The sequence below is a fragment of the Cyprinodon variegatus genome, unplaced genomic scaffold (genome assembly GCF_000732505.1).
Source record: "Cyprinodon variegatus isolate N-32 unplaced genomic scaffold, C_variegatus-1.0 Scaffold384, whole genome shotgun sequence".
In the NCBI taxonomy this organism is placed as follows: Eukaryota; Metazoa; Chordata; class Actinopteri; order Cyprinodontiformes; family Cyprinodontidae; genus Cyprinodon; species Cyprinodon variegatus.
Window position 1 is genome coordinate 96,904 of NW_015150837.1, and position 14,392 is coordinate 111,295.

General features: G+C 38.3%; 1 protein-coding gene across 1 annotated transcript in view; it reads right to left on the reverse strand.

Moving 5' to 3' along the window:
• cep112 (centrosomal protein 112kDa) overlaps positions 1-14,392 on the reverse strand; it is a 108,272-nt gene that overhangs the window by 92,841 nt on the left and 1,039 nt on the right. Inside the window, exons 2-4 of the mRNA XM_015387031.1 lie at positions 13,564-13,754; positions 13,277-13,437; positions 2,279-2,363 (exon numbers count right to left, since the gene is read on the reverse strand). Coding sequence (XP_015242517.1) covers positions 2,279-2,363; positions 13,277-13,437; positions 13,564-13,754 — 437 coding nt within the window. The remainder of the gene's footprint in view (positions 1-2,278; positions 2,364-13,276; positions 13,438-13,563; positions 13,755-14,392) is intronic.

Below are 14,392 nucleotides of genomic sequence, written 5' to 3' on the forward strand. Positions count from 1 at the left end.
TGCAAATATTAGCAGATGATCGCCCTACTGCTTTATTTATAAATGTTCTAGCTGTTTTAGGAAGAGCAACGAAAAAGAAATAGGAAAAAAATAGTTTTGGTAGATCATCTTTAATTAGTTAAGCCTTTTTCATGCCCATGCAAGAAGGCCTAAACTTGAAAATATGTCAACTTTGCTTCCTCCATTGAATAGACACAATGATAACAAATGTTACGCAAGTCTTCATTTAAACAAAAAGAAATATTTATTTTTAAAAAAACATGATGTACATAAGTATATAGGAGGATGTTCTTTTTTTCCAGGTGGATCATTAAAGTAAGTGGTCCTCCTAATTGTCAATCATTCTGGATATATGTTTACCTAAGGCCGCCCTATGTGCTCGTCCCCATTTTCACTAACCGGTGGTGAGTCTGACATAGTGGAAAAATTGCAAATCTTCTTTTGGAAAGTAAGCTTGAATGAGAGATAAGAACAGCGACTTCTAAACAGAGCGCGCATGAGGAGAAACGGAGATTGTGCATGCTTTCACACGCACAGGCGTTCCCCCTGGGGAGCGGGTACAGGGTTGTGCTTGTGCATTTTTTTTAATAGTGTAGAGGGCAGGTCTTTTCAAAAATTAGCAAAAATCCTCCACTATACCTTTTAGGATTCTGCAGTTCCTTTTTTGACAATGCAGGGGCACCAGTAGACAGCTAACAACTGACAGAATAAGGAAAGCAAATAAAGGAAATAAGTTCCCGCAAATTACGCTACCTACATAGTTAGTGTTACCATTTAGCCAATTTTAGACGTTTATCACACATCCTGCAATAGATGGTTGTAAAGAAGGTCATGTGCCACACAAGTTGATCAGTTAGTGTAAAAAAAAAAACAAAAAAACTAGCAAGTGTGCGAATGGCCAAAGGACATTCCCCTAAACTGAGTGTCCAAAAAGCACATCCAACAACGGCCATCTGTAAGGGTCAGAGTAAACAAGGACAGGGGCTCAGCTCATATTCTGACTTTGATCATTCTTCATACCATTGAAGGAAGATGATTTTTCAAGTTTACCATGCCAATAACATTTTTGGGAGTAAAGATAAGGTTATGAATTAGCTGTTTTTTGACTTTCATGCCAACTAAGGCCCCGTCCACACGAAGTCAAAACGAACACGAAACGCTAATATTTTCCAGAAAGTTTGTCTTAAAGACGGAGACGTAAAATAAATGTGATCGTCCACACGAATGCATGAAAACGCTGCAAAATGTATGCCAGGCCTGTAAGTGGCGCTGTGGTGCCAAAGCAAAAATAGGCGACGAAATGTTGGGCATGCGCACTAATATTTATACATGGCTGCCCTGCGGGTCAATCTTCGTGGTTCAGTCAAATTCAGGTGCTGAACTATGTCGTCGATATTGCTCTGTTCTTCCTGGAGATATTCCAGAAGAAGAAGATTCTGTTGTAAGCCCGACAGCAGGGTGAGTAGCATGAGCAGCAACCATTCAACACAGTACGGCGCCATTGTTGTTGTGATACTGTGTCGCGCATGCGTGTTTAGAGGCGATGCTATGACGCATGCGTGTAAGAAAAAAAATGCGGTTAGAGCTTAAAGATGGAAACGCGAAAACGGTGTTTCAAAATCTTCCCACTCTGAAGGCTTAATAAAAAAAAAGATCATTTACAGAACCCCGAAATGCCGGCTTCGTATGGATGAGAGGCTGGTTTGGTGAAAAATTTGTGCGTTTAGGCCAGGGTTTGACTTCGTGTGGACGGGGCCTAAGCTAGTCTTTTTATGAGGTGTAGGACACAAACCACCCCAGCTTTCAAGCACCATGTCTACCACGTGTTCCCCTACAAACGCTGTACCAAATGATCATTAGTTAAAGTGCTGGGTAGAGTCTCTTCTTCAGGGTTTTGGCTAATTACTTGTCTTATCACATTGGGTCTGATTATTCTAAAAGAGGAAAACGAGAAGATGATGGGAGGGTTGTAGAGTCAGACCCTAAAAAGTGATAAGGTGTGAGAAAAAGACCGACCTGCAATCCGAAAAACCTCATACCAAGCACATTTAAATCTCCCATGAATAAAAACCATTTGTGTAAATAAATAGCTGACAGGGTTAAAGTGTTTTTCACCATCCTAGTATGGTCAAAAATAGGGTTTTATGGTACCGCTCCAGTATGTTTTTTATTAATAATTAAATGTCTATTCAGAGCATTTTTTCAGAAAGGCATTAATTTATACCTTTTCTGTAAGATATTTTGCAGCTGGGAGATAAAAAAAAACAAAAAAACCAACCCTTCTTCCATCTTTTGTGGAACCCTGCTTTTGTGGACTGGAGGACGTTGGTTTAGGAATTACCTTCTCCTCAAACAGCATCCTCCTGAAAGAGAAACAGAGGAACTCATGTCATAAGAATGGAACCTAAAATATCTAGGTGTGTAGTCCTGCGGTCTGTTCGTGCCTCCCTGCATGTATCTGAATGTGCTTGCATCGGCAGCCCCCCTCCCTCCTACATATGAGCACATCAACATCTGGCACTGGTTGCATGGTTTGCGGTCTGCAATCCATCCCATCTGAACAATAAATGTCCACGCCATTCTTCATTCGGTTTCCATGTGCAACATATGGGAAGCCTGGCTAAGACTCTAACCATTCCCTTTCAATCAGACACGTCAGTGACTGTCTCTCACCATGTCTGTCATGGTGTAAAAAAAGTAGCAGCTATCCTGATACACACACTCCTTTAAAATATGCAGACCCATATACCCTTGCACACTATCACTGAGCTAACAATCTCATTAGGCGCCGGCACACAGGATGTTATTAGCCCACTAACACTAATTGAGTGAATAAATGCTGGAATGCCAAGCGGATGTGGAGCCACAGTAAAAGAAAATAAGATTTTTAAACATCTTATAAAGACATCACTTGGCTTTCTGAAAGGGCGGCTGTGGCACTATGAAAAATACATGGGATTTTCCTTCTTTGTTTGTGTACAATTTAAATTGAATCTCAATTATCAAAAAAGGCAGACACACACACAAAAAACTAAATATTAGAAGATCTTAATAAGCCTTTTAAATCATCTTGTCCCTGAAAACTCTAAACAAATGTTTACATTAATGGTTTCTGGGAAGTTTACCTCTGGGTGAAGTGATGTACTGTTTCAAATACGCCACTTTAATTAAAAGCTAGTAATTCTAAAAGCATCTTGCAAAGGATGTGCACTTCAACAACCATTTTATTGCTTATGAATTTAGTCCCATTTACTCTGACACTCTAAAACAAAACCCAGATAAACATGCAATTAAGCAGAGAAAACATTGTGATTCTGTGAAGAATTTTTAAGGACTAGTAAAGCACATTATTAGTGGATAAACGGCATAATTTGAACCACTGAATGCAGCACACAGATGAGGAATGAGGGCAGAGAGACACGGGTAAAAGTTTGAATCTGTTGACAAAAGAAAAAGGAAATCCTGTTGAAATTGCAATAAACTGCAGTCTGAAAGTGATAGCCCGAAGAGTACAAATAAACATTTTCTTTTTCTTATTTGAATGGCATTCGAAGATGATGCTTCCTCTTCCTTTAACCTCTCAATAATTAAGTACTTTGTGTTTGTCTATCATATAAAATCACAAAACAATAGATTGATGTTTGGGGATGTGAGTTTTTTTTTCTTTCTGTAAGCTAATGTATATGTATCGTCAGGGATGTTGATTTTTTTATTAGAAGATATAGTTCTATCAGAGCTGCTGGGTGTGAACTAATTATTTGCTCTTCTGCATCTTGTCAAAGCAACTAATAAAATAAAGCAAAGTATGTTTAAATCTAGAAGGTCAAATGTGTTTTTATTCTCTATTTCAAAAATTGAACCGCTAAGAAATTAGCAGTTTGGTTAAGAGGAGCCAACATAATGATAAGTAATGAGTTTAATTTGTTCTCTGTAGTCGTTCAAACTACTCTTAAAAGAAACTGTAGATACAAGTTGTGTTTCTTGTAATTAATTTCTTTAAATGTGCCAGATTGAAGACACCTTCATGATAAACATTTTCCCATGTTTTTGTAGGCGAAAATGATCAAATACTGTAAAATAACTTAATGGCAATTGCTCATCATTGTTTTAAATTTTTGGAAAACCATCTATTAATTAAAAAATCAAACCAGTTTTTAGTTCAGGATTTTTACACATCAGGACTAGGGATGGAACGGTTCACAAAATCCACGGTTCGGTTCACGGTTTCGTGGTCACGGTTTTCGGTTCGGTATATGTTGATTGTTAGGAGAATCTATTATGTCTTGTATAGTACAACACGTGTTGCACAATGCTTGCACACTGTTGCACTTTTATCCACAACTTTCTTTCCGCCGTCATCGTAGGTCACTCTAAATGCAAAGCGCTCCCATACAGCAGACCTATAAAGTGCTGCTGGCGCGTCTTCCAACGCCTGGTCTTTCCCACTCGCCATACCCACACAATTCACAACAACTGATTTTTTTCTGCTACACCCGGCTAAGCTGCTTCGCTTCTTCTTCTTCTTGTTTACTGCTGGTGGTTGGCTTTGGTCGCAGTACTGCCACCTTCTGCTCTGGAGTGTAAATGCTTCGCCTATGAGAAAATGGAGCAGCGCATGAACCGAACGAAACACACGTGAATCGAACCGAGACAGTCGAACCGAACGGTTTGGACGGTTTTCATAAACCGTTCCATCCCTAATCAGGACATGATGAAACTTTTTAGTTTCCACCGGGTTTACTATTAAAAACAGAAACCATGATTATATATTTAATCTAACAAAGTTAAAGCCCGGCTTGAGAAGCAGCAGGCGAAAATTTAAGCACAACTTTACAGCCTTTTACTTCTGATACATTCTATTCAACTAACTGATCATGTGCAAGCATGAATAACCCAACAAAATCAGGACTTGATCCAGTTTGCTGTCTGGAGCAAATTCCCTTCAAAGTCAACCTATGCAACACTCAAAGTAACTTAAAAAAAAATCACAGTAACCTCTTGATAGACTCTATAAGCCATCATTGGTGTGTTAAAGGTGATGCTGATGTCATAACGTTTCCCATCTAGCTGGCATGCTGGTATTTTTAAAGCAACTTGCTGAAGTAGATATGGTGGAACATCAACTTCCATCCCATGTTTGAAAACTGTTTGCAATTCTAATAGAAACTCACTCTTAAAAGACCTTTGCAGTGACATCTCTGTTTTATTGTATTGTGCATTTTTATAGTAAAGTATGAACCTTAAATAAGGCCGTCAATTAAATACTATCTGAATCAATGTTTCAATCATTTATTATCCTGAGGTGAGGGAAGCATCTGCAAACGACATGAGAAGATTCAACAGTGGTGTTTGGTCTTTGCTGCTATGTAGTGCAATATATATGTTTTTAATGCTGTTGGACTTACCCAACTACCAACTGGAATCCTTTAGATTAAAACTTACATAAATTTATAGGGAGGATCAGTCATGTGATCATGAATGAACACCCCCCGTTAATTTTCGTTCTAAATCGATGCTAACGTCTCAATGTTTTCTTCTATGCTCTACTGGGTCTAGATCAGTGTAGTGTTTTTAAATCTAGTTTACATTTATGTTTGAAACTTTATATAATATGACTTGCTTTATTGTTGTTTGTAATCCAAAGTCTAGCTAGGTGTGTGATTTGCAGATAGCTTTGATTGAATGCTAATTTGATGTAGAGTTAAGTTAGTTCCAATAGAAACTAAATTAGAAATTAAAAAAAAAAGTCTAACATGAACCTTTCAGCACGGTGGTGGAAGGATAATGATTTGAACCACTGGACATGTAATCCTTTTACCTTCTGTGTTTCCCACTTGTGGAAACACCAAAGTATTATAGAGCTAAATGGAAGGATCTTCAGCCAACAGCTGAAACCTGGACCAAACTGGGTATAATGATGCCAAAAGAGAAAGAAGCGGGCGTGCCATCAGTAAAGGTTCAAACCTGTAGCCGGTTATAATGCTGTGGTGGGAACTTAAGAGAAGCATGAAAAAACATATGAAAAAAAATAATACAATTCATTGCTAATGATGTGAGAGACTGAAAAAAACATACAGTTTAAAACACTTCAAGTTTCTGCTAACATAGTGGTTTCAAACATTGAATCATGGACTTTAGAGTTGTTGTCTTGTGTAAATAAAAACTGAAGTGTGGTTTTGTGTAAGTTTTTATAACATCCATCAGAATGAAATTTTTAATTTTAGTAACCTAAAGCAAAACTTAACCTGGTCTGTTTCAGGTTTGTACTACAAGTTATCAAAGTCATTATTACAAACTATACATCAACTCTGCAAACATCCCTCTTTAGCTGTTAAATTTCAACATATCACATGTGTCTAGGCTGGTTAACAACATATATTGTAGTTTATTATGTGGGGTATGTGTATGAAAATTAAAAATGGTTCAATAAAAAGTTTGAATAAAAGCAGTAAGGTATTATGTGCTCACATTCACACTCACACACGTGGAGCTATGCAATTCTGATGGAGGGGCCAAGCCTCACAATTTTTTGGGCCTCTAAGTCAACAGGTGGATGAAGATAATTGAATCAGATGTGTCTGAAGTCTGAGGCCCACAGATCAAAGCAGTGGCAAGCCAAGCCAGAGCAACACACACACACAAAAAGAGCACCCATAACGTAAAGGCACAGAAGCTGCAGCTCGGCTGATTAAAGCCGCCTGACATCCAAGCTCCAGCCTGACCTCCAGGTGCAGAGCCAGCGGGCCTAGGTCTTAGCCTCAAGCACCCCTAGAAAATGTTTGACCTTGGGTTACAAAAATCCCCACGTCCCTGCACAACCTCCACCAAAAACCGAAACCAGGAAAGATCAGAGGGAAAAACTCGTGAGCGAGGAATTCAGAGACACTTATACCAAAATAAACAAGTAACTCACACAACTGCAAATACAATGTTGCTGTCACACTTCCCCAGGGGGAAAAAAAAGGAGAAAAAAAAGTGTAGAGCTGGCTAAGAGCTTTCACATGTGGATGGAAAGCACACAGATGGAAGACAGACGTGAAGGAGAGAGAAGAGGAAAACAAGGAAATAAAACATGCAAGGAGCCTCCAAAACAGAGGCTGCAACTCATTTTAACTACTACTCTCTTCTAAAACGTGAAAAAGGAGAAAGAAGGTCAAATTAAGAGAAGAGTTTATATGACACAGCATCAACAACAACAAGCAGTTGGAGATGAAAACAGCTTCAAAGTATTTTGGATTCATAATCTGTTTGATTGTCTTACAGATTCCTATGGATAAAAAGGTGATATTAACAATAGAATAGCCCCATCTGGTGGTCAGATTTGAAACAACATATACAAAGACAGACATACATATATCCATTTTTTTATGACATCTTTAAACCTCAGGAAAAAATAGGTCTTCATCACATTCACCACCTGAGGAGATCAAACACTGCCACATCAGAGCGGGACACTCTGTCCTACCAGTCCATTTAGATGAATCATCTAAATAAAACGAGCAGATTAAAAAGACTTGATGCGGCTCATTTTGTCTATCAGGATCTTTGTCTTCAATGCTCTTCTCTCAGAGCAGTGTGGGATTTAAACTACTGCACCACAATCACATGAAGAAGAAACCTCCATGTCTAACACACAGATTGTATTTAGGCAAAAAACTTTTCAAATCCCTTTTGATATGAAAACCTGAGCTTTAAAGTAAAAGTATTACGTAATGTTTCTGGTTTTTGCTAATGTGTCACATACATGACATTTTTTAGCTCTCAATCATTTTATGAAAAGATATAAGAGAAAAAAAAAAATCTGTCCGTCAGACTGTCGGTGATCATAACCGCACGTATCTATCATAGGGATAAAGGGAATGTCCCGTTATGTGATCTATTTTCTGTCAAACAATGAATTCATCTTTTAAAAGAAATACTAAATGTTCAAATTTTAGGTTCTACTATGAAAATAATTATTTTAATATCAACTCAGTTTCTCCAACAGCCGCCAAGCTGAGCATGTCGACAACAGACAGAGGTTTAAAGGTCGCTACTATAAAGAACACAGACTATGGTGCACTATGTTGAACTTTGAAGTCTGCTCAAATTCCCGTTCTCTCTCAGTCTGCCGCTGCCTGAACTCAGGATGCAAACAAATCATCAGCTTATCATAAATTATATTAGCCTTTTTTTTTTGTTACTCATTTACTGAATGCAAGTTACAGAAAAATTGTAATAATAACAGGATATTTTACCACTTCATTATTCTCCTAAAATCTTAACAATTAGCTTGAACCAGGTCGGTGGTTTCTAAACCGGGGCTAGTTTGGGCCAATAGTCCACGATATTAGACTTTGAAATAGTGGAAATCAAGGTTAGTCCATATGCCAAAAAAGAAGAAAAAAAAAACAGTCCTAGAATGATGTTGGGTCATGATTTCTCAAACCTGAAGATGATGTGACCTGTTTATCTTCAAGATTATTTTTCTTATCAAATATGCATCACAATCCCCATCACATGACCGAACAATGACTTGAACAGATAGCGGTGTAAATGACAAAATATCGAGCTTCACTTACAAAAAAAAAACATCGAAGCAAGACCATATAAATCCATCTATCCATCCATTATCTGACACGCTTGTCCCGAGTGGGGTCGCGAGGGGTGCTGGTACCTACCTCCAGCAGTCAATGGGTGAGAGGCGGGGTCCACCGTGGACAGGTCGCCAGTCCATCGCAGGGCAACACAGAGACACACAGGACATACAACCATTCACAAACACACTCACACCTAAGGACAATTTAGAGAAGCCTATCATGTTTTTGGACAGTGGGAGGAAGCCGGAGTACCCGGAGAGAACCCACGCATGCTCAGGGAGAACATGCAAACTCAATGCAGGAAGACCCTGGGCCGGGAATCGAAACCCAGAACCCTCTTGCTGCAAGGCAAGCAGTGCTACCAACTGCGCAACTGAGCAGCCCCATATAAATCCAGTTATTAGTATATTTGGTATAATAATGTAAAATGTTATGATTAGGGCTGGGTAAAAAAATCGATTTAATCGATTTTGAACCGATTCCTTTACATTCACATTCAAATGCCGACCCAAGTAACACACCACTCAGCAAGCTTTCCCAACTGAAGTCTGATGTCTGGAACCATTTTGGATTTAAAACAGCTAAAGATAATGTGCTGGAAATGTGACATTAAGGTGACTTCCCGCTACATTGATAATGATTGGCACCTCGCATCTTGTGCTACAGGCCACGAGGATGACTTCAAATCAGACAGCTGGAAATATAGCCAATAGTTTGACTGAATACATTAACAAATGGGGGCTGACCAGCAAACACCCTGTAGTTGTTACAGACAACGCTGCAAATATGGTTTCTGCAATGGAGATAATGCAGCTCATGCATGTCTGCCGAGGCTTCACTTCACTTTTCACAAACAAATTTGCACTTTTGAGACAGTTTTGTACACATCTTAAGTTTAAACTTTCTGATTTAAAAGTTTGCACTTGGTGTTTAATAAGACAGGAAAAAATAAACAGTTGAACCACTTTCATTATTGTAAAAGCAGATCGAATCGAAATGAATCGATTAAGGACTTTGGCCAAAATACCCAGCCCTAGTTATAATCTGTTTAAAGGAATAGTACACCCAAAACATGATTAGCCTTCATTTTCATAAACAGTAGTGTATAGGATTTCCTGAAAGCGCGCGCCGGCGCGTTCATGACGCTACGGAAGCCGGCAGACCAAACCAGATGAAAGTGCGCATTGAGCGTCTGCTCTGCCGATAATGCAAGCGTAGAAGAAGAAATGTGCTGTTTACCTGTGCAAAGAAAGAAACAACGAAAGAAAAATGTCTGAGGACTTCAGTGTTGAGGAAGAGCATGAGTTCTTTGCCGAGCTGAATGCGCACTTTCATCTGGCTTGGTCTGCCGCGGTTTCCGTAGCGTCATGAACGCGCCGGCGCGCGCTTTCAGGAAATCCTATACACTACTGTTTATGCTCTAAAAACATTCTAAATGACTTCATTTCGAGTAAATTCTGGATGCTACCCACTCAGGACACTTGGAATACTTTGGACGAGCAGTATGGAGAAATATTGACACGTTTTTTGTGGACTTTTATGGACCTTTCTGTCTCGGGCACCATAGACCTCCATTATTTGAATGTCAGCAGACAGCAAGAAGCCTCCCAGATCTCCAGATGAATTTAAGATATCAAAAAAGTACTCCAGAGTGTTGTTCAGCATGGGGGTGAGTAGAAAATGAAGGCTAATCATGTTTTGGGTGTACTATTCCTTTAAAGCCTTTCATGTGTTTATTTCCTGAGAGATAAAGTCAGCCATTGGCATCATCTGTAGCTCTGCTCTTTCAGTTTCTATCCATAACCAGAGCTCTCCTATTGTGGGACAATAAAATTATTTTCTATTCTATTTTATTCTATTCTATTCTAACTCTCTTTTACAGGTCAGATCCAGAACACGGAGCAAAGGTTTGTCTCTTGACCAAGAAAAAACAGAGCAGTTTCCACTTTACTACAGACAAGGCTTCAGTTCTCTAATGAGAAATTCACCATTTTATTTGGTGCATCATATTACAAAGAGGCTGACTGGGAATCCAGGAAGCATAAACAGCAACCAGGATACGGTTCAATGAGAGGGCTGTCAGTTAACTCTTACACGCCTTTAGACTGCGAGTTGAAATGCCACACAGCAAGGCCCCAGCAGGCCTCTTTAATGTTTATACCCTTCTTTCTAAGAGGTGACAGCTGTATGTGTCGCTGCTCCTAATCGTAATGACATAATTCCACAGCCCCAACAGAAAACTATGGATTAAAATGACAGCGGTGGACTTGTACTCTCTCTTATGCAGCGCCCTGGTGTATATTCATCTCTGCCTATTACACTGCTCCCGTTTTATGATGTTAATGAGAGTATGAAGCCACTGGGCTCCCATTTGCCTCTCCTTGCTAATTAAATTTAAGAAACCTGTTAGCAACTGCTAAAATCGCTTTGTGGAGCCTCTTCCACTGCCTGTAGTCAGAGGAAACATCCCCAAGCATGTTAGGATGACTGATGACAGTGAAGTAAGCTGCTGTCACATCCGACACGTTTGGTTTTAGTTATAAAAAAAACCAAGATAATTTAACTGAATTACTAAGTTTAAAGCTAAAAACAGGTGGAAATTCTGAATGTTTTCCATGTTATGATAGATTGCAGAAAAGACTCATGTATTATGCTTTATTCTTTGCCCTTTCTGCACAGTGGAGTTACAACTCCAGTTCACCAAGTGAAGAGAAGCACCAGAATGATTGAAAGAGCAGATGAGAAGTTCTTTATCCTCTCATGCTGGTTTTGAAGTGTTTTTTTCTTTGAAACTCAGAATGGACAGCTCAAGCAGACTGATGCAAGCCCTTGGCAATTCTTTGACTTTACAGATAGCGCTAGTGAGCAAATAAGACAGGTAATCAGTCAGAAAAACTATCCGTGTCTGCAGTTCAATGTTTTTAGTCGGGTAGCAGAACTTTTCAGCAAAAAAGTTCTATCAGATGCTTGATTAATAAAGGCAAACATCTCCTTAACAGACAAAGCAGATTTCCATGCAAAACCTTTAGCCATTAGCTTAATATCCAATTAGCCACACATCTAATTGCACCAGGACTTTACTTCAGTCTTGATGAGAAGCTTCAAATTGGTCTTAAAGACATTATACTTCTCGATAGAAAACGAAGCTTTGTTTTCCTATTGAAGCCAAAGTAATGTATGCAGGAAATCAGTTGCTAAAGTTAGGTTCTGTTTAGACCTTAGAAAAGACAACAACAACAAAAAAACTAAAATGCAGGATGTTTGTTATTTGTTATTTGACATCTGCGACTCTTATCTCCTGAGGAACTACACTCTGCCCTCATGGTTGCATTGGATTTAAATATCGACAGGTTATTTCGATGATTATCAGTTTAAAAACCACTGCAAATGATGAGGATTGTATTTGTGTATAGATTACAGCTTTTGGGGGCTGCATTACAGTTAAAAAAAATAAGCATCACTGTAATATCAAGATGAGCCATAGTTTATTCACATATGAACTATTGGATTAGAGCCAGAGGTAATTTAAAGGTATTTTTGGAGTGCCATGCATTTACAATCTGCAGAGAAATCATGTATTTATCCAATCAGATGGACTCATTTTCCACCCATATCCAATCTTGTTCACTGTGTCTGAGAGAGAGAAACACTCTTGATGCAGAAGGAAGAGATAAGAGAAAATGAGCCTTTTGTTTATTGCACAACCTCTATTGCAGTGTTTAGCAATGATATTGCATAATGTATGTTTTCCAACTCTAGCAGAGCACAGATAAGGTTAAAAGGCATTACGTTAAGGAGATGTTATCTACTGTTTGACACAAACGAATAAACATATTTTCAGTATAATTTGAAAATTAAGAGCATATTAAAGAATATGTTGGTCCAACTGCAATTATCTCATCACTGTTCCATTTATTTTTTATTTTAACTGAACCTGATGCTTCACCAAAGTTCATTTATTTATAACCTTCAGCAACATATATGCCACTTCTAACTTAAAACATGTCAGTTGTTGCACAGTGAAATAAAACTCCATTAAGAATAAAATTTTAGCTTTGATGCGATTCACTTCTACAAAAGCAAAACAATAATATAACACAATGGGACAGTGAGAATTTGACTTCAAGAGCATTTAAAGAGACATTTGCAATTGAAGAAATAAATAAAAAGCTTTCTTGCTCGGGCATCAGCCAAAAAACTGTCATCACACGTTCTACTTTTTCAAGTGTGAGTCAACATCTCATTTTGGAAACACAAAGCATATTGCATTTATATAACCAATGTCCAATACTTCTGCTAACTTTATAGAATAATAACTTTATTACGATACAATTTAACTCTTTGAACATTAGGGCATGTATCAAGAGGGCTTTGTTATGAAAAATAGTTTTAGTTTCCTTACATGCAGCTGGCAGTTTTATGATTGAAACATCCCTCATTAAAATCAAAAAGTTTTTCAAAGTTTTACTGTATTTCCCCCAAAATGTTAATTACTGATCTGCATTTTCCCAAAAATTTGAAGTAAACTGACAGGCAGCCACAGTAAAGTCTGCTTTAACTTTTACTTCTTCATAGTAAAATCCAAAAAAGAGCAACTTCTAATAAAATGTTAGTGGTTACATTTACATTTGTATTGTTATATTTACATTTTGACAGAAGGTTGATGAATGAAAAGTTGGAATCCAGCAGTAACCCACCTGTGATGAGCAGCGATGGGAGTCGAACTGGGTTGGTTCTTAAGATCCATGGTTAAACTTTCTTCAGTCAAACTACTGAGCTCTCCTGTCACCCAGTGAGGAAGACCTCTGTTGCTCTGCTCCATACGTCGACTGCTCACAGGTTCGTCAAAGTAGATGGACTACAGGAACAGATTAAACAGCATAATCAGATTAATAGGAAAAGTTATGTGTTTAATCTAATGGTTACAGACTCTTAAATCTTTAAAAAAAAAATACATGAATTAAGTGCTGCATTTGTTTCATACCATGTAAGCAGGGAGTGTCTTGAGCTTCCCAGGTTCTGGCTTGGTGGTAAAAGGGGCCTCCAGGTTGCCTCGTTTGAGCATACAAAGCATCAACCGGGCATACATGTTGCGGTTCTTTCGATCCATCAGAACTGAACCACATATCGTAGGGTCACACAGCTTCTTTATCCAAATGGCACAACACTGGCGTTCTGGCATGAGTCGAGAATAGAGGAAATCAACATTTATAACTGAGATAGTATAATAGGACAAGAGTGCGTCTCAGTTCTCTGCGTTAGAATACATCTACTGTAGCATTAACGTCCTGATACCTTCTATAACATATACATACTACAACCCTTTAGTCTGGGTGTAGGTCATGTTGTGCCTATTTTAAGGTAAAAAAAAGTAATCTTAGCTGGATAGAAATAACATGCATCTCATTGATCAGAGGTATAATCACCAAGCTTTTTTAGGGACTTCCTAAGGTAATGATACACCTTGGATATTTTTTTTCTTCTTTTTTTTTTTTACGTTTCATTAAGTTAAAAGAAACAATAATCATATTTGAAATGAATGGTGTCTTTGAAGAGTCATGTTCCAGTCTCATTACAAATTCTCAATTGAAATCTGGTCTGGATTTGGACCAGATGAGGAGGCTGAAACCTGCAGCTCCAGAGCCAAACATGGCTCTTTGGCACTTTCACCATCGCTCTAATGAAAACAGCAGTAATCAAAAGCTCTTCTGCTTGCTTTCGCTCAAAATCTGTACAGCAAATCTACAACAGCATCGCACAAAGCTTTAAAAAGTATTTTAGTCCTTCTTTATATATATATATATATATATATA